At 44.5% G+C, this 27,522-nt stretch overlaps 1 protein-coding gene across 14 annotated transcripts in view; it reads right to left on the bottom strand.

Moving 5' to 3' along the window:
* The window catches only part of spag17 (sperm associated antigen 17), a 428,416-nt gene that overhangs the window by 224,274 nt on the left and 176,620 nt on the right, over positions 1-27,522 (bottom strand). For all 14 annotated transcript variants that reach the window (XM_068040791.1, XM_068040788.1, XM_068040787.1 and 11 more), the window contains 2 exons: positions 23,101-23,251; positions 20,604-20,822 (listed from right to left, as the gene is read on the bottom strand). In XM_068040791.1, coding sequence (XP_067896892.1) covers positions 20,604-20,822; positions 23,101-23,251 — 370 coding nt within the window. The remainder of the gene's footprint in view (positions 1-20,603; positions 20,823-23,100; positions 23,252-27,522) is intronic.

Here is a 27,522-nt window from a genome sequence, read left to right as displayed (position 1 = left end):
CCATCCACACAAGGGGATGGGTGGGGTGGGGTGGGTTGGGGAGGTTGGATAGGGTCATAATTAGGAGTGGGGGGGGGGGAGTGGTCACAAGGTTATAGTTTGGGAGGACAGCTCCAGCAAGGCCACAAAGTCAAGTTGATTGTCACAATGAGAAGGAATATCTTCACAGAGGAGAGGATTGACAGCAAGATGGAAGGAGGCAGTAGCAGAGAGGGAGTAGCGATCTTGGAACTCCAAAATGGGTGACACTGACAAAACACAAACCCATACAGTGAGAGAAATGCATCCTGACAGGTGTGGCAAGAAAAATAAAGTGATAGGAGGTTGTTACGGGAAGGGTTACTTGATCATAAGTCATCCATTGGCCTGCATTTTGCAGTTGCAATGATGAAGAAACTGTCAACATTTGTCGTCATTACAACTGTGAAACTGACAGCAATGTCTGGTGTCCACACACGTGTAATTAAATGTGGAAATGCAGACGTTGCTATCAGTGACTCCCCACTCCTTCACAGGGTGCGCTGTTGAAGTCCTCACAGATGTAAATCTTAGAATTCACTTAATATGACATGAACTTCCACCATTTGTGCTATTAATCTTGCTGTAAAAATCCTGGAAAACGTTATGCTTTATTGAATGAGGTGTAACTGGATTTTTAGCAGCACAATAGGTCACAATTACTTCTGAACAACCTCTCTAGCCTTGAATAACTAATTTTATATATGTGAAATATCAAATTTCTCCATTATAATAAGAATTCCATAGATTTTTTAAATATATATATATTTAAAGTTTATGATATTTCAGCTTCTACCTTAGTCACATGTCTATGACCTAATCTTTATTTTGCTCTCTGTAAAATGATTAAAAAGTGAAGGATAATCAGTGCTTTTCACTTCCTAGTTTGCTGTTTGTGAATGCGATTGGTTGCTTATTGTGTTTGAAGACATCACTATTCCTGGACACCGGAGGGCCCCTATAGCCAGAATGAAATTAATGTCAGAAAAGGTGAAATCCATGCGACAGAGATCACTAGGTCTTCATGGGTAGTTTTCTTTGAGCTCAGTGGCGAGCGGTGTCACTTCGCTGCTGCCCGCAAAATCTGGGCCATATATTGCTTGCAGCTATCCTGTAGTGTCACTTACAATGAATCAGAATATATAGTAATGGATGGCATTTAAAGTGCGACAGGTAAAGTATGACACAAAGCAATAATCGAATGTTATGTCATTAGGTCATAATATCAGGGTTACTGATTTACAAAGACTGAATAAGTTAAATTTGTTGTTATTACATGGCATTCTGGGATTTTTAGTGCTTCAGGTATTAAGTTCCCTGATTATTACGATGTGAAAACTATAAATAGGTGACTTTATATATTTGTGCATCGTCTCTGATATTGCTCACACTAGATTATGGGAATATGCTCGAGTTGGGGAGTGGGACTGACTGGATTACTCCACAGAGAGCTGGCATGGACTCAATATTCCAAATGGCCTCCCTCTGTGCCGTAAATGACTCTGCTATGTTTGTGTTATTATTTTCTTTGTTGTTAGACTCTTCTGTTTCTGTGTCCCTTTTTTTCTTTTCATCTGTGTTCCTCTTCATTCATTGTTCTCTCTGAGCTCTTTTTTCACTTTCTCAGCTATCTTCCATCCTTCACTGCCGTGGTGTGGAAAGGAGCATTTTCAGTGAGTACTATGAGGAAACTCCAGCCTTCATAGCAATTCTGTTCCAACCTGTCGTTGTTACTTCATCCCTATCCCTCAACTCTCATCATCTTGCACAAGACTTCAGTTTAAAACACCATTTCCCCATAACCCGCTCTCATCCAACCAGCAGCTTGTTATATCACATTACTGTCATCTTTCCATTCGCAATACCTGCTCAAACCCTGCATCCTTTTTTTAATTCTTGAATGGGATATGGGCATCGCTGGGAAGGTCAGCATTTCTTGCCCATCCCCAATTGTTCTTGAGAAGGTGGTGGTGAGCCACTTTCTTGAACCGTTGTAGTCCATCTGGTGTCGGTACACCCACAGTGCTGTTAGGAAGGGAGTTCCAGGATTTTGATCCAGCGACAGTGATGGAATGGCGATATATTTCCAAGTCAGGGTGGTGTGTGACTTGGAGGGAACTTGCAGTTGGTGGTGCTGTTCCCATGAATCTGCTGTCCTTGGCCTTCCAGGTGGAAGAGGTCGCAGGCTTGGAAGGAACCTTGGCAAGTTGCTGCAATGCATCTTGTATATGGTACACATTGCTGCCACTGTGCGTCGGTGGTGGAGGGAGTGAATGTTTAAGGTGGTGGATGGGATGCCAATCCGGTGGGTTGCTTTGTCCTGGGTGGTGTCGAGATCCCTAAGTGTTGTTGGAGCTGCACTCATTCAGGCAAGTGGAGAGTATTCCATCAAACTCCTGACTTGTACCTTGTAGATGGTGGACAAGCTTTGGGGAATCAGGAGATGGATTACTCACCGCAGAGTTCCCAGCCTCTGACTTGCTCTTGTAGCCACAGCATTTATGTGGCTGCTCCAGTGCAGTTTATGGTCAATGGTAACCCTCCTGGATGTTGATAGTGGAGAATTCAGCGATGGTAATGCTGTTGAATGTCAAGGAGAGATGGTTAGATTCTCTCTTATTGGAGGTGGTCATTGCCTGGCACTTGTATGGTGCAAGTGTAACTTGCCACTTATCAGCCCAAGCCTGAATGTTGTTCAGGTCTTGCTGCATATGGACACAGACTGCTTCGGTATCTGAGGAGTTTTGAATGGTACTGAACATTGTACTAACATTAGCGAACATCCCCACTTCTGACCTTATAATGGAGGGAAGGTCAACGATGAAGCAGCTGAAGATGGCTGGGCATGGGCCATTACCCTGAGGAACTCCTTCAGCAATGTTCTGGGGCTGAGGTGATTGGCCTCCAACAACCACAACCATCTTTCTTTGCACTAGATTTGACTCCAACCAGTGGAGAGCTTTTCCCTTGATTCCCACTGACTTCAGTTTGGCTAGGGCTCCTTGATGCCACACTCGGTCAAATGCTACCTTGAAATCCAGGGCAATCACTCTCACCTCAGCTCTTGAGGTCAGCTCTTTTGTCCATGCTTGAACCAAGGCTGTAATGAGGTCAGGAGCCGACTGGCCCTGGTAGAACCCAAACTGAGCCTCAGTGAGCAGGTTATTGCTGTTTAAGTGGTGCTCCCTAACACTTGCTGACAAGTTGCCTCTCCTGTCATTTTTCCCTTCATTGCCTCTCCCATTAAGACCTCTAAGCCAGTCATCACCCTCCACTGCTGTCAATAGTTATCATAATGTACTTTCCCCAGTAATGAGAAGAAGAAACTTTCTGTTCTCATCAAGAAGGCCTGATTATTGGTAGCTGAGGATTTGAGCAGCAGAAGCATTGTGCCCAGCCTAAGAAGTGGTGACATATTTGCTCATTCAACTACAACTTGTGTTTTAAGCTTCCCCCACCCCCACCCCACCCCTCAATCTGTTGCTAAGCATTCTCTATCACATCATTCCTCACATTTATTCAACTTTCAGGAGCACCCAGGCTTCACTTTTGTATGCACCATCACCTCCCCATTATTCTATCCACTGTTGACACACATCCCAGTCCTTATGCAATGTGATGTATGTGCCTCATAGTCACTCTCACCGACAGCATTGCATCCATTGGGTGAATACAATTACAGGTCTTTTTTTTGCCCCTTGTAGAAGGGAGTGAAAAACACAAGTGAGAGAGAAAGACTGGAGATGGATGGCTGCAAATATTCCAGCTCACTGATGTACCCTGAAGATAAATGGCATATCAGCATCCCTCTCAGTTGGAGATGGAGGGACAGGGAGCGAGCAATTAACTGGTGACAATTACAAATACCTTTGACACACATGTGCTGACCACTTCAATGACTGAACTATGAGAAGACCGAGTGTAGTGAATGTGAAGACTGTGACTTTTCCATGACTAAATCTAAACCCTTTCTTTAATCTTCCAGGATCTTCACACGAATAGCAAGTATTACAGGACATCCATCAGAGCGATTCCTCAGAGGACTTCATTCCTTCTATGGACGCATTGCCATGCACTAGCACAAATACTCACACTTTGGTGGGTCCATTTAGACAGCTACTTGGATTTTAGCTGGTGATTCACACCTCAAAATATCAGTAGACGCAGAGAGAGTAGAGGCAATGGATAGGCTAAAAATTGAGAGGGGGGAGGTACTAAAGAGGCTGGCTATGCTTAGGGTAGATTAATCATCTGGTCTTTTTTTTAGTTTTAGAGATACAGCACTGAAACAGGCCCTTAGGCCCACCGAGTCTGTGCCGACCATCAACCACCCATTTATACTAATCCTACACTAATTCCATATTCCTACCACATCCCCACCTGTCCCTATACTTCCCTACCACCTACCTACACTAGGGGCAATTGCTAATGGCCAATTAACCTATCAACCTGCAAGTCTTTGGCATGTGGGAGGAAACCGGAGCACCCGGAGGAAACCCACGCAGACACAGGGAGAACTTGCAAACTCCACACAGGCAGTACCCAGGATTGAACCCGGGTCGCTGGAGCTGTGAGGCTGCGGTGCTAACCACTGCGCCACTGTGCCGCCTGGTTGGTTTGCATCCCAGGTTGCTAAAGGAAGTGGGAGTGGAGATAGCAGAAGGGCTTGCCATAATCTTCCAACCTTCCCCAGATACAGGGAAGTGCCAGAGGAGTGTGCAAATGTGACTCTCTAATTCAAGAAAGTGTGTAAGGACAGTCTGAGCAACTACAGGCCAGTTAGTTTAACATCAGTGGAGGGTAAGGTTTTAGAAAACAATAACCAGGGAAAATATCAATGGACACTTAGAGGGGTTCGAGTTAGTTGAGGATAGCCAGCATGGATTAGCAAAGGTCAGATCATGCTTGACTAATCAAATTGAATTTTTTGATGAAGCAATGGAGAAAGTTGATGAAGGGAATGCAGTGGATGTTGTTTATATGGATTTTAAGAAAGAATTTGATAAAGTACCACATAAAAGGCTGGTTAACAAAATTAAAGCTCACGGAATATGAGAGTCAATGTCTAATTGGATAAAAAATTGGCTTAAGGACAGAGAACAGTGAGTCATAGTAAATGGTTGATTTTCAGACTGGAGGATAGTAGACAGTGGTGTTCTCCAAGGATCAGTGCTGGGACCACTGCTTTTTTGCTATTGATAAATGACTTGGATCTTGGAATACAGAGCAGAATCTCATAATTTGCTGACAACACCAAACTCAGAGGTGCAGCAGACAGTGAGGATCTTATGAACTGCCTGCAACAGGACATAGATAGACTAGCAGAATAGGCAGAGAGGTGGCAGATGGAATTTAATACTGACAAGTGTGAGGTGATGCATTTCGAAAGAAACAATAGGGAGAGGCAATATATACTTAATGGCACAGTTCTAAAGAGTGAGCAGGAACAAAGGGTCCTGGGGGTGCATGTGAATAGATCTTTGAAGGTGGCAGGACACATTGAGAGAGTGGTTAGTAAAGTATATGGGATCTTGGGATTCATAGAGGTATTGAGTACAAAAGCTGGGAAGTTATACTGAACCTTTATAAAGCTCTGGTTAGGCCCCAACTGGAGTATTGCGTCCAGTTCTGGTCACCACACTTCAGGAAGGATGAGAGGGTCCTTGAGAGGGTGCAGAGGATATTTACTATAATGATTCCAGGGATGGAGGATTTAATTACAAGGTTAGGTTGGAAAAGCTGGGTTTGTTCTCCTTAGAACAAAGGCCAGGGATAAGGTATTCATCATGCTGTTTAAGGCGACACACAAGTTTGCATCCAAAGTCTGCACAGCTAGGTTTGTTCTCCTTTGAACAAAGGCCATGGATAAGGTATTCATCATGCTGTTTAAGGCAACACACAAGTTTTCATCCAAAGTCTGCACAGCTATGGTCTGCATGGACTTATTTGAGAGTCATGCTTGAAGTACTATGGCAGGCATTCTCACAATTCCCTGTGATACCAAACCACTAACAATCAAGATAGACTCTTCCATCCTCTCCATTATTATAGAGTGTGTGCATGACATACCTGTCAAAAGCTAGCTAAGCTTCTGATGCATCCCTAGTGTGCCCTCAACAATGGTCCCCGGGGTTCAGTATGTTGGAAAGGATTGCACCCTCCCAACGCAATCTCTCCACATCTGTCCCTGTCACCAGGGTCTGCTCATGCACTTTGAGTCATAGAGTCATTTATGGCACAGAAGGAGGCCATTCAGCCCATTGGGTCCATGCCAGCTCTCCATGGAGCTATTCAGTCAGTCCCACTCCCCTGCTCGAGTGAAGTAGCATTGCAAGTCTATTTTCTTCAAGTGGCCATCCAATTTCCTTTTGAAGTCATTAATCATCTAAGTTTCCACCACCCTTGTGGGCAGCGGGTTCCAGGTCATTACCAACTGCTGCGTAAAAAAGTTATTTCTCATATCCCCCGTATCTCTTGCCCAAAACTTTCAATTAGTGTCCACTAGTCCTTGTACCATTAGTTAAAGGGAACAGTTTTTCCTTGTCTATTATCTAAGCCTGTCATAATCTTGTACATTTCCATTAAATCTCCCATCAATCTCCTTTGTTCTAAGGTCATGTGGGCTCTTGCACCTCATTTGTGGGGTTCCTCACTGGTGTCAAGTTTCAAATGGGTATCCCTCGTCTTCCACGGGCCAGACTCTAAGTCTTCTTCCTGGAACAAAAAGGTCTGGGAGTTATACTGCTTCAATATGAAGTTATTATGACAGACTCTAGGGAATCTGGTGCAGAGTTCCATGGAGTTCTTGTGATTGCACACCAGTTGCGCTTTGATGGACTAATACCCGTTTTGGGTTATAAAAATTCCTGGTTGCTGTGGAGGTGTATGGTGTGCAGTTGATGACATTCTGTACATGGAACAGAGATGGGTGGATGATGAAAATTGCGGCACCGGCCACTTTCCCATTGTCGTTCCTGCCAACGGCAAGTTTCATCAAGGCGGGGGAAGCCGGCCCCAAGAACCTGCCCAATCTACTAATAATTCCAATTAAGGTAGTTCAAGACCTAACTGAGAGCTTGTAGAGGGCCATATAGGCTACGTGCTGGGTCAGGGGTAGACCATGTGCATGGAGGTGGTAACATATTGGGGAGCCAGTCATGGTCACCCAAAGAAATTAGGTGGGTGCATAAAGGTGAGAACAGACCAGAGGCTCGATCCAAGGATCAGTTTGGTGGCGTTTTGCAAATGGCTGCATCTCGCAAGTTACTGATCCCCTCTTTGCGAAAGTTGGGCAGTACTTTCAATTCCAGACAGATGGGGCCTCGCAGACATAGAGGGCAGTGAGTTTCAGCTCTATTGTTCTATTGATGGATTCCCCCAGGTGAAGGGCATCATGGATTGCACCCATGTGACCATCAGGGTACCGACTAACCACCAAATGAGATTCATCAACAGGAAGGGCTTCCACTCCCTCAACGTTCAACTGGTCTGTGACCAAAACAAGATCTTCTTGCAAGTGTGCGCTCACTTTCCTGGCAGCTGCATTGACTCCTTCTTCCTCCGACAGTCCAGAGTTCCGCAGCTCTTCATTCCAAGCCTGTTATGAAAGTGCTTCCATTTTTTAATATTTTTTTTGAGGACTTGTGTTTCAAACTGAAAAGATTCCATGGATGTGTTATTAACAAGGGTCGTTGAGGGGTCTTGTTTGGAAACAACCTTTACTGGAAACCACATGCCTTGAGCTCAACAGAAACCTTGGTGACCTGGGGAAGATGTTTACAGAGAATTGACATGTCAAGATGTATGATTGTCAGGAAGTTTCGCTTTAGGGATATTGTTTTGATTTTCAAGTTGAGTTTGTTGGAGGTCAGCCTGCCAAGAGCGAAACACCCATATCTTCTCTGAAAAGCCCTCAGGGTTCAATGTGTGTGAGAGCTAAAATCCCTGATGTTGCATTTCTCCTGAGAAGCTGAAAAAAACTGCCAGATTAATTCTCAACGCCGCCTGAAAAGAACTACTCCAGAAAAGATCCCAGTGACCTGTCTACGTGTTCTCAGATGCCAGACTGAATGCCATTTTGCGACACAACATATCTCATCTGTTTTCTTCAAGAATTAACAAGTACTTGGCCAAAGTATGTTTTTTTGTTTGTAAAAGACCTCTGCAGAGAGAATTCCTTTTTTTCATCTTTAACGTGTGTGTGTGTGTGTGTGTGTGTGTGTGTGTGTGTGTGTGTGGGGGGGGGGGGGGGGGCGGGAGGTGGGGGGGGGTGGTTAAAAAGTGAACTTTCATATTTCAATCTGTGTGTTAATACTTTGCTTTGTTACTGGATAAGTCTTGTATTATAATAAACTGATAGTTTTGTTGTTTATTAAAGAAACCTGGTTGGTGTATTTTATTCTGGGATAAAGAGTATCACAGAATCACAGAATAATACAGTGCAGAAGAGGCCCTTCGGCCCCTCGAGTCTGCACCGATGCATTAAAACACCTGACCTGTCTAACTAATCCCATTTGCCAGCACTTGGCCCATAGCCTTGAATGTTATGACTTGCCAAGTGCTCATCCAGGCATTTTTTAAAGCATGTGAGGCAACCTGCCTCTACCACCCTCCCAGGCAGGGCTTTCCAGACCGTCACCACCCTCTGGGTAAAAAAGTTCTTCCTCAAATCCCCCTTAAACCTCCCGCCCCTCACCTTAAACTTGTGATCCCTCGTAACTGACCCTTCAACGAAGGGGAACAGCTGCTCCCTATCCACCCTCATTATGCCCCTCATAATCTTGTACACCTCGATCAAGTCACCCCTCAGTCTTCTCTGCTCCAGTGAAAACAACCCAAGCCTATCCAAGCTCTCTTCATAGCTTAAATGTTCCATCCCAGGAAACATCTTGGTGAATCGCCTCTGCAACCCCTCCGATGCACTCACATCTTTCCTATAATGTGGCGACCAGAATTGCACACAGTACTCCAGCTGTGGCCTTACCAAAGTTCTGTACAACTCCAACATGACCTCCCTGCTTTTGTAATCTATGCCTCGATTGATAAAGGCAAGTGTCCCATATGCCTTTTTCACCACCCTATTAACCTGCCCTTCTGCCTTCAGAGATCTATGGACAAACACGCCAAGGTCCCTTTGTTCCTCGGAACTTTCCAGTGTCAGGTCTTCATTGAATACTTCCGTGTCACATTACTCCTTCCAATGTGTATCACCTCACACTTTTCAGCGTTAAATTCCATCTGCCACTTCTCTGCCCATTTCACCATCCCGTCTATATCTTCCTGTAACCTAAGACACTCCACCTCACTGTTAACCACTCGGCCAATCTTTGTGTCATCCACGAACTTACTGATCTTACCCCCCACATAGTCATCTATGTCGTTTATATAAATGACAAACAATAGGGGACCTAGTGGTACGCCACTGGACACTGGCTTCCAAACATAAAAACAGCCGTCTGTCATCACTCTCTGTCTCCTACAGCTAAGCCAATTTTGAATCCACCTTATCAAGTTACCCTGTATCCCATGTGCATTTGCTTTCTTGATAAGTCTCCCATGTGGGACTTTGTCAAAGGCTTTGCTGAAATCCATGTAAACTACATCAACTGCACTACCCTCATCTACACACCTGGTCACATGCTCAAAAAATTCAATCAAATTTGTTAGGCATGACCTCCCTCTGACGAAGCCATGCTGACTATTCCCAATCAAATTTTGCCTCTCCAAGTGGTGATAGATTTTCTCCTTCAGAATTTTCTCCAATAGTTTCCCTACCACTGACATGAGACTCACTGGTCTGTAGTTCCCTCGCTTATCTCTACAACCTTTCTTAAATAGTGGGACCACATTAGCTGTTCTCCAGTCCTCTGGCACCTCCCCCGTGGCCAGAGAGGAATTAAAAATTAGGGTCAGAGCCCCTGAAATCTCCACCCTCGCTTCCCACAGCATCCTGGGACACAAATCGTCCAAACCTGGAGATTTGTCCACTTTTAAGCCTTTCAAAACCTCCAATACCTTGTCACTCCCTATGACAATTTGCTCAAGAACCTCACAGTCTCTCTCTCTAAGTTCCATATCTACATCCTCTTTCTCGTGGGTGAAGACTGATGTGAAGTATTCGTTTACCACCCTACCAATGTCCTCTGGTTCCACCCACAAATTTCCCCCTTGGTCCCTAATGGGTCCTACTCTTTCCCTGGTTATCCTCTTCCCATTGATATAGAATATCTTGGGATTTTCCCTAGTTTTACCAGCCAGAGCATTCTCATATCCCCTCTTTGCTCTCCTAATTGCTTTCTTAAGCTCCATTCTACACTTTCTGTACTCCACTAATGCTTCCATTGATTTGCTCTCCTTGTATTTGCTAAAAGCCTCTCTTTTCCTTCTCATCGTACCCTGAATGTTTCTGGTCATCCATGGTTCTCTAGGCTTGTTGCTCCTACTTATTACCCTGGAGGGAACATATTGGACCTGTACCCTCCCCATTTCCTTTTTGAATGCCCCCCACTGCTCTTCTGCAGATTTCCCGACAAGTAACTCTTTCCAGTCTACCTTGGCCAGATTCTGCCTTATTTTAAAAAATTCACTCTCCCCCAATCCAAAACCTTTTTTTGCAACTTGTCTACTTCTTTCTCCATAACATACATTGTACCATGTTGTGGTCGCTATCACCAAAATGCCCCCCCACCAACACATCAACCACCTATCCGGCCTCATTCCCCAGAATTAGGTCCAGCACTGCACCCTCCCTTGTTGGATCCTCTACATATTGGGCTAAAAAGTTCTCCTGCATACATTTTAAGAACTCCACTCCATCTAAGCCCTTAACAGGATGACTATCCCAATTAATGTTGGGAAAGTTGAAATCACCTCATATAGTTACCCTATTACTTTTACACACCTCTGCAAATTGCGCACATATTTGCTCCTCAATTTCCCGCTGACTATCTGGGGGTCTATAATAAACACCTAGCAATGTTTGAATCAATGAAGCAATGTGGCCGTCCCTTTTTTATTCCTAAACACTACCCATAAAGCTTCATTTGATGCCCCCTCCAAGATATTATCTCTCCTTACTGCAGTAACTGACTCCTTAACTAACATTGCAATGCCCCCTCCTCTTTTACCCCCTCCTCTGTCTCGCCTGAAGATTCTACATCCCGGGATATTGAGCTGCCAATCCTGCCTTTCCCTCAACCATGTCTCCGTGATGGCTACTATATCGCAATTCCACGTGTCAATCATTGCCCTTAACTCATCCGTTTTACCTGCAATACTCCTGGCATTAAAGTAGAGGCCTTCCATCCTGGTCTTACTCCCTTGAAACTTACTTCCGCTGTATTCCCTCTGACTTGTTTGCTTTCCTGTGTTTAGCTGTGTCTCTATTCTGCTAGGAGTCTGCATCCCCTCCCCCTGCCAAATTAGTTTAAACTCCTCCCAACAGCACTAGCAAACCCGCCAGCAAGAATGTTAGTCCCCCTCTGGTTCAGATGTAGACCGTCCCCCTTGTACAGGTCCCACCTTCCTCAGAAACGGTCCCAGTGGTCCAGCAATCTAAAACCCTCCCTCCTGCACCAACTCCTAAGTCACGCATCCATCGGTGCTATTCTCCTATTTCTATACTTGCTAGCACATGGCACTGGGAGTAATCCAGAGATTATAACCTGAGAGGTCCTGCTTTTTAGTCTACTGTCTAACTCCCTGAATTCTTGATGCAAGATCTCATCCCTCTTTCTACCTATGTCATTGGTACCAACATGTACCATGACCTCTGCCTTATCACCCTCCCCCTTCAGGATGCCCTGCAGCCGTTCAGTGACATCCCGGACCCTGGCACCAGGGAGGCAACACACCATCCTGGAGTCACATTGACGGCCACAGTAGCGCCTATCGGTTCCCCTGACTATAGAATCCCCAATGACTATTGCTCTTCCTCTCTTTCCCCCTTCCTGTGCAGACAGGCTGCTTGCGGTGCCAGAAGCTTGGCTCTGTCTGCACTCCCTGGAGGAACCTCATCAGCCTCCAAAATGGAATACCGATTTGCAAGTGGGACCCCAGGGGACTCCTGAACTACCTGCCTGATTCTCTTGGACTGCCTGGTGGTCACCCATTCCCTTTCTTCCTCAAGTCCCTTCAGCTGTGGTGTGGCCACCTCGCTATACGTGCTATCCACAATGCTCTCAGACTCGCAGATGCTCCACAGTGTTTCCAGCCGCCGTTCCAGCTCTGGAACCCGAGCTTCCAGGAGCTGCAGCTGGACACACTTCCTGCACACATGTTGGTCCCGGGGACTGGAAATGTTCCCGGATTCCCACATGCAGCAAGAGGAGAAAACCACGGCTTCAAGCTCTCCTGCCATGACTAAACCCTTTAAATTTAAAACTTTAGAAGATTATAATTAAAAAAACAATTAAGTTTTGCTAAAACAATGACTTACAATTCAATCCACTTTGAAAAATACCCACCAGGACTTACTCACCAGTCAGCTGTGCTCTTTGGAAACTCTCAGATCCCCTCACTCTGAGGACAGGTAGGAAATGAAAGGAGCTCCTCGCTCACTCCTCACCGAACTGCCTCAGTCACCAAACATCCAGTATAGCACTCTAATGCAACCCAAGTCAGCACTCCAGTGCAAACAAAGTAGAGTATATGATTGACTGTATCGGTAACTGGGTGAACATTTAAATCTATGTTGTGACCTGTGGAGAAGTGGAACTAGAAAATACGGTGCACTCCTCCCACCTCAGTAGTAACATGTACTTGGGGGCTCTATGCGGGATAACCCAAAGTCAACAATGTGTAATTGTAAGTGGGGTAATAATAATTGAAAAGAAGAAAAGGGAAAACCAGGTTTCTTGTGCATTAGAGTAAAGTTTACATTACCTGAATGCATTTGTCAGTTGCTACAGCCTTTCTGGAGAAAGAGGACTTCTCCCTAAGTGATTTGAAAATCTTAACCAAGGTTAGGCTCATAGCATTGGCAGGAAAATTGGGATTAGAGTTAAAACCAGGAGCCAAGAAAGTAGACATAGTTGAAGCAATACCACAGAAATTGCAATTGAAGAAGTAGTTCAGTTGAATTAGCTCGGTGTGAGTTACAGATGAAGCAGTTTGAACTTGAAAAGGAAAAGGAAAAAGAAATGGTAATGAAAAAGTCTTGAGCATGAACAGGAAAGAAAACAGCCAGATGGATAGCTGAGATCGCTGATAATTATGAGCTTGTTTACAAGCCCAAACCCTTTTCCCGTCACTCCCACAAATATGGGAAGGATAGAAGATGGGAGGGTGAAAGGAAGACATGTAGCCGGGACGCCCCATCATCTCCTCCTCAAGGCAGAAAAGAAGATGCTGAGGATGGAAGTGAGGTCCAAAAGCCTAAGTGTTACCACTGACACAGGTGGGACATCTTCATGCAGAATGCTGGAAGTTGTGGGGTAAACCCATGGGATTTATAGGGGTACACAAGACCAAGGTACTGTGGTCAGGGGAGTGCCAAACATCTTTTGAGAGCCTGAAAGCCATTTTGATCATTGAACCAGTGTTGGCTACCCCAAACTTCAATAAGCTCTTCAAGGTAGCAATTGATGCTAGTGACCTGGGGGTCGCTGCAGTCCTGTTACAAGATGATGAATCAGGCATAGAAAGGCCAGTAGGATATTCTTCCTAAAAGTGAAATTGACACCAAAAGAGATACTCAACAGTGGAAAACGAAACCCTGGGCTTATTACTAGCTCTTGATATTTTGAAGTCTCTGTCTGCCATGACGTCAAAGAGACAATGGATTATACTAATCATTTCTTTTGTGGAAAAATTCAATAACCAGAATGCTAGACTATTCCGATGGAGTTTACTATTGCAACCTTATTACTTAAAGATTATCCGCATTGCGGGGAAAAATAATGTAATTGCAGATGCTTTGTCTAGGATTTAACTTTGCTTTGAGTTATCTGAGTGCAAAGATGGTATAAAGCAGACTGTATTTGCTACAGGTAAAGAGTGAATGAGAATGAATATGTAAATGTGTTTTGATATTTTTCATCTATTTTTTCCCATACTTTGTAACGAAATGCATTTAAAATGCTGCTTCATTCTTCCAAGGATGGAGGTGTTATGAAAGTGCTTCCATTTTTTTTGAGGACTTGTGTTCAAAACTGAAAAGATTCTATGGATCTGTTTTTTTACAAGGGTCACTGAGAGGTCTTGTTTGGAAACAACCTTTACTGAAAGTCACATGTCTTAAGCTCAATAAACTACAGAAACCTTGGTGACTTGGGGAAGATATTTACAGAGAAGTGACATGTCAAGATTTATGATAAGCAGGAGGTTTCACCTTTGGGATATTGTTTTGACTTTCTGGTTGGGGTGTACTGTTTTGAGTTAGCTGGAGGTCAGCCTGCCAAGGGAGAAACACCCAGGTCATGTCTTTCTTCACTTCTCTTAAAAGTCCTGAGAGTTCAGTATGCGTGAGAGCTAAAACCCCTGATGCCACATTTCTCCTGAAAAGCTGGAAAAACCTGCCAGATTAATTCTCGATGCCGCCTGAAAAGAACTGCTCCAGAAAAGATCCCAGTGACCGTCTACATGTTCTCGGACACCATACTAAATGGACACAACATATTACATCCACTTTCTTCAAGAATTAACAAGTATTTGGCCAAAGTATTCCTTTTTTGTTTGTTTTGTAAAATAGCTCTGCAGAGAGAATTAATTTTCTTTTGTCTTTAACCAGTGTGTGTGTGTCTATGTGTGGGGTATTTAAAAAGGGAACTTTCATATTTCAATCTGTGTGTTAATGCTTTGCTTTGTTACTGGATAAGTCTTGTTTTATAATAAACTGACATTTTTGTTCTTTATTTAAGAAAGCTGGTTGATTTATTTTATTCTGGGTTAAAGAGTAGAGTATATGATTGACCGTAACTGAGTAAACATTTAAATATATGTTGTGACCTGTGGAGAAGTGGAACTAGAAAGTGCACTCCTCCCACCTTGATCATAAAAATTCCCAAACTACATTTTTGGATTCTTGGGGTCAAGGGATAGCCCTTGAAGAGATGGCCAATCACCCCTTTATGAGACCCAAAGACAGAGGCACAACAATCAAAGCCACCTGCTCACTGATTGGGCTTCTGGAGATGCAGTTCCGCTGCCTGGACCGGTTGGGTGGCATGCTGCAGTACACTTCTGCAAAGGTCTGGCACTTGGTAGTGGTCTGCTGTGCTGTCCATAGCTTGGCCCTCCAGAGAGGTGTTGACCTTCAAGAGGGTGATGCACTAGATCGCCACAGCTCATTGGAGGAAGAGGAGCAGCTGGAGGTGGAAGAGGATGAGGAGGAACATGCAAAATATTGAGGTGCCGTGGCTGCACAGGGTGGTGGCCGGGCCCGTCGCAGGACTCGAGGGTCTCGGCAGAATACTGTCAATGTCAGGGATCATCTGATTCAAGCTCATTTCAGCTGAGCCCTTCTAAACCAGGGTCTGGTTTGGAACTCACTTTGAGCTGCCTGTGTTAACACTTCCATTGAAGATGCAGCCTGGAGCAGATCCACTCTTACTGCCAATGAAGGATACACCTGTCCAGAGGTTTTACTGTCCCCATTCAAGAACCTTTGCCCCCCTTCACCACTTCATCCCTCTTTTCTTGTCCCGCCATTAGTAAAAGGAAACTCACACATCTGGCATCATATGTCAATTTTTACATGGTATTGAAATAAAGGAAAAGTTCACATTTTCAGGCGAAACAAACCCAGTAATCTACTCAGTGCTCTGCCCAGCACGATGGCTTCTGCTCTTGGCCACTTCTACGTGGTGCTCCCCTTGTGATCTTGGATGAGTAAAGGCAGCCTGCTCGCTTGTCGATGCTTGCAGCTGAGATGCACGTGGCAGTCATCCTCGTTGTGGAGGTGCTGGGAGACACCTCCAGAGGCTGCTGCACAGCATCATTGCAGGGGCAGCCTCCATCACTGAGCCCTGCTGCACAGATGTTCCCTCAGTCAGAGTGGCCAAGGAGGCTGATGATGATGGTGCCCATGAGGGGTGGCACCACCAGCTTCCTTGGTGAATGCCTCAGCCCTTGGCTGGTGTTCCAGATGGCCAGAGGGGAGCATCAGTGCAACTGGTATCCTCTCCAAACATCTCTAGGCCATCAGAGCCACTGACTCATCAAGGTTACACAGTATGGCTTACATACTATGAACGTCAGTCCACTGTTTCTGCATGCACTCCGAGTGCTGCCGCATATGGCTCTCCGTGAGGTTAGCCACTCTCTCAATAGAGGAGCTTATGTGTTCAAAGCCCTAAGCCACTGTGGCCCACTTGAGCTGAAAGGTCTCCTCCATTCTCAGCCATGACCCCTCACTCAGGGAACTCTGACATGTGGGAACATATCTGTTGCTGCTGGTCTAAGTAGAGCCTCCTTTCTTGTGACTCCTGAGGCCCTGCATCTGTGCCCAGCTGAGCAGGGCTGTGTCTGTCCTCCATTCTTCAAGGGGGTCTGCCTGTAGCTGCCTCTCTCTCCTCCTCCTGCTCACTCGTGAGGTGCTCACCTCCCAGTGCCACCCTATCTAATTGCATGCGAGGGACCCACTAAGGTGACTGTCTCTGAGATGGTGGAGAATGCACTTGTAAGGCATGACAGTGTTTGCTCTGAGGTCTCCTCTGGCAGTGCTTGGCCTGGTGCAATCACAAAAACCAAATGTTCTGCTTTGACATTTGAACTTGTTTGAGACACAGAAGATCATAACTGGCCTTGGAGAGTGGAAGCCTCTGCAGTGCTGAGGCTTCCTAATGCTGCTGAGTCTTTGGCATGCTGTTGTACAGGGTAGAGTGCAATGCACTGCTTAATCTACACAGTGCAGTTTCTATTCAGCCTCTCCACCAGAAATGCCCATCTCGCCTTCCCCAACTTTCTCATGGTCAGCTACCCTCCTGATCTCCATTGCTCCTTCTTCCATGGTGGTGACGATGTGAAGGATGGGGACCCCTCCTCTGATCTGCGCCTTTTTGTGGACATTGTGAGCCCATTTACCTGCAAGGACAAGAGTGAGAAAAGGCACTGCTGACCTCTATGGCCAATGCCAATGGCTCATTCAGATAGGAAGCTGCATGTATCAGTGCTGGCAGGTCCTCAACAGCACTATGGCTCTGAGCCTTACAAAGGGGTCAGTAAGTGCCCTGGGCATACATTCCTCCCATGTTCAGGAGCAGCATGCGCCCTCAGTGCTCCTCAGTTGGTGTCAGCTGGTGGTTGAATACCCAGAGGCCTTCCGTGAGGGTCTGGTGTTGCACTCACCTTGCCAGAGTGAATAAGGTGATTGAGCCTTTTCCTAAACTGCACCCAGTTCCTCCTGATCATACTCCATTTGCTCAAGGTCTCCGTAACCTCAATTCAAGTCTGCTTGGTTTAGGAGGGTAGCCTTCTCCTGCCACCCTCCGGAAAGAGAACCTCCCTCCTCTTCCTCACTATGTCAAGGAGGACCTCCAGGTCTGCATCAGCGAAATGAGGGGCTGCCCTGCCTTGGATTCCAGCACTCTGCCTTTCCCGCTCTGAGTAATGCAGCCAGTGATTCACTAATACGACATACGACAGCCACAGTAATAGCGGCCGTGATCTGTTTAAATCAGGCCCGTACTCTTTCAGTCTTGCCTCTGCTCCCGCCTGAGACTGCTCACTGGACGCTCAACCCATCCTGCAGACAATTAACAGGCCACCCCCGTGAAAATCGGGGCCTGTGACTATTTCCCCCGAAACAGGACCCGGAAACATTCCCGACGTCCCTTTCCCAACCCCAGAAGGAAAATCAGGCACCAAGAGCTAGAAAGTGAGATTAGGCTGGATAGCTCTTCTTTGGTCAGCACAGACACAATGGACCAAATGGCCTCCTTCTGGGCTGTTAATTTCTATGATCTTATGAACATTTTCAACGCTGGCAAACAAGCCATCAGTGCAGAGCCTTATGCATTTATGTGCAGCTAATTGAGATATCCTGGTTATTTATTTATTTATTTTATTTAGAGATACATCACTGAAACAGGCTCTTCGGCCCACCGAGTCTGTGCCGACCAACAACCACCCATTTATACTAACCCTACAGTAATCCCATATTCACTACCACCTACCTACACTAGGGGCAATTTACAATGGCCAATTTACCTATCACCTGCAAGTCTTTGGCTGTGGGAGGAAACCGGAGCACCCGGCGAAAACCCACGCGGTCACAGGGTGAACTTGCAAACTCCGCACAGGCAGTACCCAGAATTGACCCCGTGTCCCTGGAGCTGTGAGGCTGCGGTGCTAACCACTGCGCCTTGGAAGGATCTGAAAGCAAAAAAGTTGAAGGCAGTGGTCACTTTCACAGCCACTGGTAATGCGTGGCCATCAGGGAGTAGGTCTTCCTGTAGGTGGTTGAGAATGTCAGCCATCACCTGTCATGAGAACCTCAGCCTGCAGACATACTGCTCTTCTGAGAGGTCAAAGAAGTTGAGTCTCTGTCATGAACTCTGTGGCATGGGTAGTGTCTCTGGTGACTGCGAGCCCTCTCCTGTGAATCTCTCACCATAGCACATTGTTGTTGCTGTCGATGATGATGGTCTTCCTCTTCTGATGTACTAGCAAACGCATCCAAGTTGCCTCCCAACCTGATCTTGTCAATTTGAAGAACAAATACATTTTTTTTTACAGCACAGGAACAGGCCCTTCGGCCCTCCAAGCCTGCGCCGATCCAGATCCTCTATCTAAACATGTCGCCTATTTTCTAAGGGTCTGTATCCCAAAGGTTGAAAAAAGTTGTATTCACAGAAGCATTCTGTGCCAAACATTTTCCAGAGGGAACTGAGACACCAGCTGCAATCAGTAAGCTTTCATTCATATGGGACGATGATGAGTTTAAATACCCACCTGAACCACTGCTTAAACTCACCACTATTTCCTTGGTCAGTTTCCTGAGCCTCTGGAAAATTGTGCAGCTCAAGCTAAATCTGGAGCCAAGCTAAAAACAATTTAAAAAGAGCTTATTAACATCTCCTATGGATGTAATTTAAGCCAATAAATAATTGCCTGCATCCAATTAAGAAATCCATAACTTCAGCATGCAATTTTCTTCCTGCATCCAAACATGCCTCCATTAAACCTGAAAGTGGGCATATCGGGGCCGGATTGTATTCCAGCTCTATAAATCATATATTTTCACTATCCACTCACTCCTAACCGTTCTTGGAGGTTAAAGTCCCTGCCACCACAACCACCCGCCCCCCCCCCCCCCCCCAATAGTTTGCTAATTTGAAGTCATAAAGCCTAACGACTGTAAATGAATGCAGACTTTAAAGCTGATACGCTGGGGGATAATGAGGCAATGGAAGGACAGGAGGAATGGAACGGGCAGTGTAATAGAATGGAGGGACTTAGTGCAGAATAGTACACAAGCAGCAATTTTGAAAAAATGGAGTCTGTGTAGAGCTCAGGAAGGTGGTAAGAGTAAGAACATGTAGATGTCTTAGAGTAGTACCAGGAGCTGATAGAACAGAAGGCAAAGTCAGACCTTGCTCTGTTGCAACAGCCATAAATTGTTATCTAAGCAGAGCTAATAAATGTGCATAAGCACATAACAACGTCAGAAAGTATATGACCATCTGATTGGTTTCAAAAACTATTACAGTCAGTTAGCCTGTCCCTCAAATATTTATCCAATTATCCATTAAATTTGTCCACACATTCTGTCTCCATTGCTTCCTGGGCAATCTATTCTACACATTCACTCATCACTATTTAAAACAGTTAAATCTCTGTATCTGCTGCTGCTGAGGCCCACTGGATAATTCCTAGGATGATGTCACTGAATTGGTTTATGGTATATCAACATTATCATATCTTCTGGGCTAAGTTATTGGCTACACAAGCCTGGCCTGGCCTGTCAGGTGTGTGCATAGTGAAATCACATACTGTGCCTTCAGATTTTCAGCCTGAGATATTGTGTTCTCCAATCATTTTCCAGACTAGACTCTGGGCAGACAAGGCTCTGCAATAGGAGCATACACTTCCAGCTACTCTTCCCAGTTATGTGCCATTTTAGAAAATTGTAAACTCCAAGAAAACATCAAAAAAATCTATTCAAATTCAATAAAACTTTAAAAATGAGAGAAAACCCTTTGAAAACTGATCATATTTTCTATTTTTTAAAGTTTTGAAACTAACAAATGGTAATTGCTTTAGTTATCTGTCAATCTCTTGATGATTGCCAGCTTTATTGTCAGTCATACTAATGAATTGGTGATTAGTCCAATAAACTAACAATCCCACTTAGGACCCATCTAACTATTACATTGAATAAAATAAAAATGCATTTTACAATTTTAAAAAATTAACATACTAAAGTCAAAATCCTATGAATTGCTTCTTGCAATATTTGCTTATTTAACACACAAATTTCATTGAAATGTTATAAAGCTAATTTTAAATAAAACATTAATCTCCAGTAGTCAGAAAGATCTTCTGCAATAATTCAATCTTGTATCCTCAGTATTTATTCAGCATAGCTGGCAGTAGTCTGAAATTGAGATTCATTTACTTGACTTTAAATCTATTCAGTGGATTACCTGCACAATTGCTTTGTTTACGTGTCTTCTTGGCATTAACAATCCATTTAATTTCTTTTGCAAACCTGACTGGGTCATCCCATGGTATGGGTGCCAATTCAAGACTTTCAGCCAACATCTTCTCTTCTAATTCTCCATTCTCTTTTACTTTGGTGAACTTCATGCTCTCAAACACAAACTGCTTGAAGGCTCTCTCCACCTCAGAACTTGTCACATTTTCTAAGTGAAATAATACATATTGCAACCTGTCAATTAGATCATCCACAAAGAAGACTAACTGTTATAACTATGTCAGCTACAAGAATAAGATGACATAGACTTAATATCATGAATCCCACAAGTATTCTCAATAGTTATCATTATTGAAAGTGCAATAAAAAGGATGTTCTTGATTTTCATTGTCATTTATTACATTGAAATGTTTCATTCATTCATACAATGAATTAATTTTTGAAGTACAATGACTGTTCTTACATATATAGACACAATTGCCATCCTAGGTAGCAACATCCCATAAACAGCAATGAGATGAATTAACCTGATTTTTTGAGATATTTGTTGATGGGGAAATGTGTGCTTGGACATCTTAGGAACTCGCTGGTCTTTGAACAATGCCATTACATCTTTAATGTCCATCTGAACCTTTGGAACAGGTATACAGGACCTCAGCCTCATTTTGAGAACTGCACCTTTGAAAATATAACACTCTCTTGGTACAGGAATGAAGTATCAGCTTAGATTATAGAACTTTGCAAAAGCCGCCTTTGGATGTGGAGTCTTGCCTACCGGGAATGCAAATTGGGAAATCATGTGCATATTGTCCACAACTTTCTGGCCATTCATAAAATTGACATGCGTTCAAATCTTGACACAGAGATAGAACCCAGAACTTTCTGACCCAAAGGCCAGAATGCTAGAAACTAATTTAAGCTGGTATACACATGTAAAATGAAATTTGCCTTCACAGGTATATTAAAAAAATTATTTCCCAATGTTCAGTGCAGCAAAATGAGCGAGGAAAGCTTTAGTTGGACAAATGAGAGAATTTTCCAAAAGGGACTTACAAGTTCATTGTATTAAGAGAAGAAAAGGTGTCTTATGAGCATACTCTGCTGCTTTAACTGTCAGATGTGTAGTAGAAACCTTGTTCGTACACATAAACCTGGTTTTCACCACAGTTCTGGCAAAGTAACAGCAATGGAGTGGAAACAGTTCCAAGGAAATCCCCAACCAAGATTTTGGGTCAGAAAAGTCTAAAATATCAGCTAAACTTCAAAAACTAAGAATAGTTTTGCTCCAAATTATACTTATATGGGTCAGAAGGACTTAATGTAAGAAGATACAAAATAAAAAAATCAACCGTAGCAAAATCTGATATTTTGATCCATCTTGAAGATTAGTTTATAGATTCAGCAGATGTATCAGCACATGCAACTTTTACTACAATTCTAAGCAGCAAAAGTGGAATAATTCCCCTTATTGGGGGTGAGGAGTGGTGGGTAGTTCCAGCAGGGCAGGATTTACACAACCCCCCTCCGAACCCTGTCCCATTTCCCTGGTTGGGGTTCATTGGATATGTATAGGAGGTTTCCAGTGGGACTCCCACCATCAAAAGAGAGACCACTGATACCACTGAGGAAACTCAAGATGAGAAGCAACAGCAAGGGACCTTAATAGGGCAGAAGCATCTGAAAGATCAGAATGAAGGCTCCCATCAAAAGCTGCTATCGAGCCAAAGGCCTTCAAGCAGGTCAGTTTTTGGGGCTGAATGGAAGAAGAGGACAGAGCTACAAGGTCTTCTCCTCCTTTGGGGAAACTCAGGGACTTTACCACCACTTCTCCAGCCCTTCTGCTACTTTCCACTCTGGGAAGCGATCGTAACTGGATGCGAGGTAAATCCGCCAGCAACACAGGCTCTGCACCTGCCATCATTTGCATGCACTGGGTGAGGAAGGAGCAACTAATGACAGACCCAGTGGGGAGGGAAACACTTGAATTGTAGCACATTCTTCACCACTGCCCCATCCCATCTTGGACAGGAGAATTCCTTCCAATATGTCTAATTTGTTGCTCATAATGTAATCTATAGCGAATTACCTTCTAAAAGCATTAATTTCATATCTACCTCAGGATAGCAAAGACTTTAATCAGTTGTTGAGAACTGTGGACCTCAAACTATGCTGTGGAATTTTATTGTATGAAAGCATAACACACTCACCTGAGTGTCTCTTCTATTATTTTATTGGAAATGTTAACCCATTTAAGGTGAATAATGCTTTCTCGAAAGTAGTAGAGAAGAATATCAGAACAAATATTAAGCATTCATATTTCCAGCATCCTACAACATGATTTCAGGCCTGTGTTGTAGAAAATCTGGATTGCAATTTTCATGATTTATATACACACTACATACATACATATTCTCAACAAAATGCAAGATACAGTAAGCACCTGACAACAATACTGTGTTGAAGAGAGTTGGGCTGCAATGTCTTACCATTGGTGCAGTGGTACATAAGCTCTTGGATAGCAGCCAAACGTTTAGCATCATTCTCAGGTAAAGGATGAGTAAAATTAAGAAACTTCCCCAGTGGCAACTTTTTCATCATTTCCTGTTCAATCTTAGCAGGGTCAAAGCCTTGTAGTACCTGAAGCAAGAGCAAAAATCAGGTCATTCAATTTATATTAAAACTTTTTTATCCTAACAATTGGGAGTGGGAAAAATAAAAAAGCAGTGAGATCTCATAAATTTTTATTCCTTTTTAAAATAATAGAAACAAATCTGAATTTGAAAATAAACATTGATAAAAATTGATTAAAACCTTAATTAACTAATTAATAAGTAGAGTAACGAAACCAGAGGGAGGAGATTACTGTATTTAGTTAGCATTTAATATTTATAGTCGGAATCTAGCACTAGGGACCATATAGTTATAACAATTTAGTAAGGATTTAATAAGTATTTATTTATCTTAAATTAATTTATTAATTAGTGCTAGAAATGTCAGTTAGAGGGGTGAAGTGCTTCACCTGTGAGATGTGGGAGGTTCGTGATGCTTCCAGCATTCCGGACGACTACATCTGCAGGAAGTGCACCCAGTTGCAGCTCCTCACAGACCGCATGGATCGGTTGGAGCGGCAACTAGATGCACTTAGGAGCATGCAGGTGGCAGAGAGCATCATAGACAGGAGTTTTAGAGAAGTGGTTACACCCAAGGTGCAGGCAGATAGATGGGTGACCACTAGAAGGGGCAGGCAGTCAGTGCAGGAATCCCCTGTGGCTATACCCCTCTCTAACAAGTATACCGTTTTGGATACTGTTGGGGGGGATGGCCTATCAGGGGAAAACAGCAGCAGCCAGAGCAGTAGCACCATGGCTGGCACTGTTGTTCAGCAGGGAGGGACAAAGCACAGAAGAGCAATAGTTATGGGGGACTCTATAGTCAGGGGCACAGATAGGCGCTTCTGTGGACGTGAAGGAGACTCCAGGATGGTATATTGCCTCCCTGGTGCCAGGGTCAAGGATGTCTCTGAACGGACAGGGGGCATTCTGAAGGGGGAGGGTGAATAGCCAGACGTTGTGGTACACATCGGTACCAATGACATAGGCAGGAAGAGTGACGAGGTCCTGCAGGGGGAGTTTAGGGAGTTAGGTAGAAAGTTAAAAGACAGGACCTCTAGGGTTGTAATCTTGGGATTACTCCATGTGCCACGTGCCAGTGAGGCTAGAAATAGGAAGATAGTGCAGCTAAACACGTGGCTGAACAGCTGGTGTAGAAGGGAGGGTTTCAGATATCTGGACCATTGGGATCTCTTCAGGGACAGATGGGACCTGTACAAGAAGGACGGGTTGTATCTAAACTGGAGGGGCACAAATATCCTGGCTGCGAGGTTTGCAAGCGTCACTCGGGAGGGTTTAAACTAGTGTGGCAGGGGGGTGGGAACCAGAGCAGTAGGACAGCAAGTGAAATAAATGAGGGGGAACTAGTAAATAAGGCCAGTAAGACTAAGAGGAAGGGCAGGCAGGGAGATGTTGCGGAGCACAGCGGGACTGGTGGTCTGAAGTGCATTTGTTTCAATGCGAGAAGTATAACAGGTAAGGCAGATGAACTTAGAGCTTGGATTAGTACTTGGAACTATGATGTTGTTGCTATTACAGAGACTTGGTTGAGGGAAGGACAGGATTGGCAGCTAAATGTTCCAGGATTTAGAAGCTTCAGGCGGGATAGAGGGGGATGTAAAAGGGGTGGGGGAGTTGCATTACTTGTTCAGAAGAATATCACAGCTGTCCTGAGGGAGGACACCTCGGAGGGGTCGTGCAGCGAGGCAATATGGGTGGAGCTCAGGAATAGGAAGGGTGCAGTCACGATGTTGGGGGTTTTCTACAGGCCTCCCAACAGCCAGCAGGATGTAGAGGAGCAGATATGTAGACAGATTTTGGAAAGATGTAAAGGTAACAGGGTTGTGGTGGTGGGTGATTTTAACTTCCCCTATATTGACTGGGACTCACTTAGTGCTAGGGGCTTGGATGGGGCAGAATTTGTAAGGAGCATCCAGGAGGGCTTCTTGAAACAATATGTAGATAGTCCAACTAGGAATGGGGCTGTACTGGACCTGGTATTGGGGAATGAGCCTGGCCAGGTGGTCGAAGTTTCAGTGGGGGAGCATTTCGGGAACAGAGACCATAATTCCATAAGTTTTAAGGTACCTGTGGATAAGGATAAGAGTAGTCCTCGGGTGAAGGTGCTAAATTGGGGGAAGGCTAATTATAACAATATTAGGCAGGAACTGAAGAATTTAGATTGGGGGCGGCTGTTTGAGGGTAAATCAACATCTGACATGTGGGAGTCTTTCAAACGTCAGTTGATTAGAATCCAGGACCAGCATGTTCCTGTGAGAAAGAAGGATAAGTTTGGCAAGTTTCGGGAACCTTGGATAACGCGGGACATTGTGAGCCTAGTCAAAAAGAAAAAGGAAGCATTCGTAAGGTCTGGAAGGCTAGGGACAGATGAATCCCTTGAGGAATATAAAGACAGTAGAAAAGGAACTTAAGCAAGGAGTCAGGAGGGCTAAAAGGGGTAATGAAAAGTCATTGGCAAACAGGATTAAGGATAATCCCAAGGCTTTTTATACATATATAAAGAGCAAGAGGGTAACTCGGGAAAGGGTTGGCCCGCTCAAGGACAGAGAAGGGAATCTATGTGTGGAGCCAGAGGAAATGGGCGAGGTACTAAATGAGAACTTTGCATCAGTATTCAACAAAGAGAAGGACTTGGTGGATGATGAGCCTAGGGAAGGGAGTGTAGATAGTCTCAGTCATCTCCTTATCAAAAATGAGGAGCTGTTGGGTGTCTTGCAAAGCATTAAGGTAGATAAGTCCCCAGGGCCTGATGCGATCTACCCCAGAATACTAAGGGAGGCAAAGGAAGAAATTGCTGGGGCCTTGACAGAAATCTTTGCATCCTCATTGGCTACAGCTGAGGTCCCAGAGGACTGGAGAATAGCCAATGTTGTTCCTTTGTTTAAGAAGGGTAGCAAGGATAATCTAGGAAATTATAGGCCGGTGAGCCTTACATCAGTGGTCGGGAAATTATTAGAGAGGATTCTTCGGGACAGGATTTACTCCCATTTGGAAACAAACAAATGTATTCGCGAGAGGCAGCATGGTTTTGTGAAGGGGAGGTCGTGTCTCACTAATTTAATTGAGTTTTTTGAGGAAGTGACAAAGATGATTGATGAAGGAAGGGCAGTGGATGTTGTCTATATGGACTTCAGTAAAGCATTTGACAAGGTCCCTCATGGCAGACTGGTACAAAAGGTGAAGTCACACGGGATCAGAGGTGAGTTGGTAAGATGGATACAGAACTGGCTTGGTCATAGAAGACAGAGGGTAGCAGTGGAAGGGTGCTTTTCTGAATGGAGGGATGTGACTAGTGGTGTTCCACAGGGAACAGTGCTGGGACCTTTGCTCTTTGTAGTATATATAAATGATTTGGAGGAAAATGTAGCTGGTCTGATCAGTAAGTTTGCGGACGACACAAAGATTGGTGGAGTTGCGGATAGTGATGAGGGTTGTCAGAGGATACAGCAGGATATAGATCGGTTGGAGACTTGGGCGGAGAAATGGCAGATGGAGTTTAATCCGGACAAATGTGAGGTAATGCATTTTGGAAGGTCTAATGCAGGTGGGAAGTATACAGTAAATGGCAGAACCCTTAGGAGTATTGACAGGCAGAGAGATCTGGGTGTCAAGGTCCACAGGTCACTGAAAGTGGCAACGCAGGTGGATAAGGTAGTCAAGAAGGCATACGGCATGCTTGCCTTCATTGGTCGGGGCATAGCATATAAAAATTGGCAAGTCATGCTGCAGCTGTACAGAACTTTAGTTAGGCCACACTTAGAATATTGCGTGCAATTCTGGTCGCCACACCACCAGAAGGACGTGGAGACTTTGGAGAGGGTACAGAAGAGGTTTACCAGGATGTTGCCTGGTCTGGAGGGCATTAGCTATGAGGAGAGGTTGGATAAACTCGGATTGTTTTCACTGGAACGACGGAGGTGGAGGGTGACATGATAGAGGTTTACAAAGTTATAAGCGGCATGGACCGAGTGGATAGTCAGAAGCTTTTTCCAAGGGTGGAAGAGTCATTTACTAGGGGACATAGGTTTAAGGTGAGAGGGGCAAAGTTTAGATGGGATGTGCGAGGCAAGTTCTTTACACAGAGGGTGGTGAGTGCCTGGAACTTGCTGCCGGGGGAGATGGTGGAAGCAGGTACGATAATGATGTTTAAGGGGCATCTTGACAAATACATGAATCGGATGGGAATAGAGGGATATGGTCCCTGGAAGTGCGGAAGGTTTTAGTTTAGGCAGGCATCAAGATCGGCGCAGGCTTGGAGGGTCGAATGGCCTGTTCCTG

This window comes from Heterodontus francisci, chromosome 10 (genome assembly GCF_036365525.1).
Source record: "Heterodontus francisci isolate sHetFra1 chromosome 10, sHetFra1.hap1, whole genome shotgun sequence".
Classification (NCBI taxonomy): Eukaryota; Metazoa; Chordata; class Chondrichthyes; order Heterodontiformes; family Heterodontidae; genus Heterodontus; species Heterodontus francisci.
Note: the sequence above shows the minus strand (reverse complement) of the source record. Positions and strands in the feature narration are given on the sequence as shown.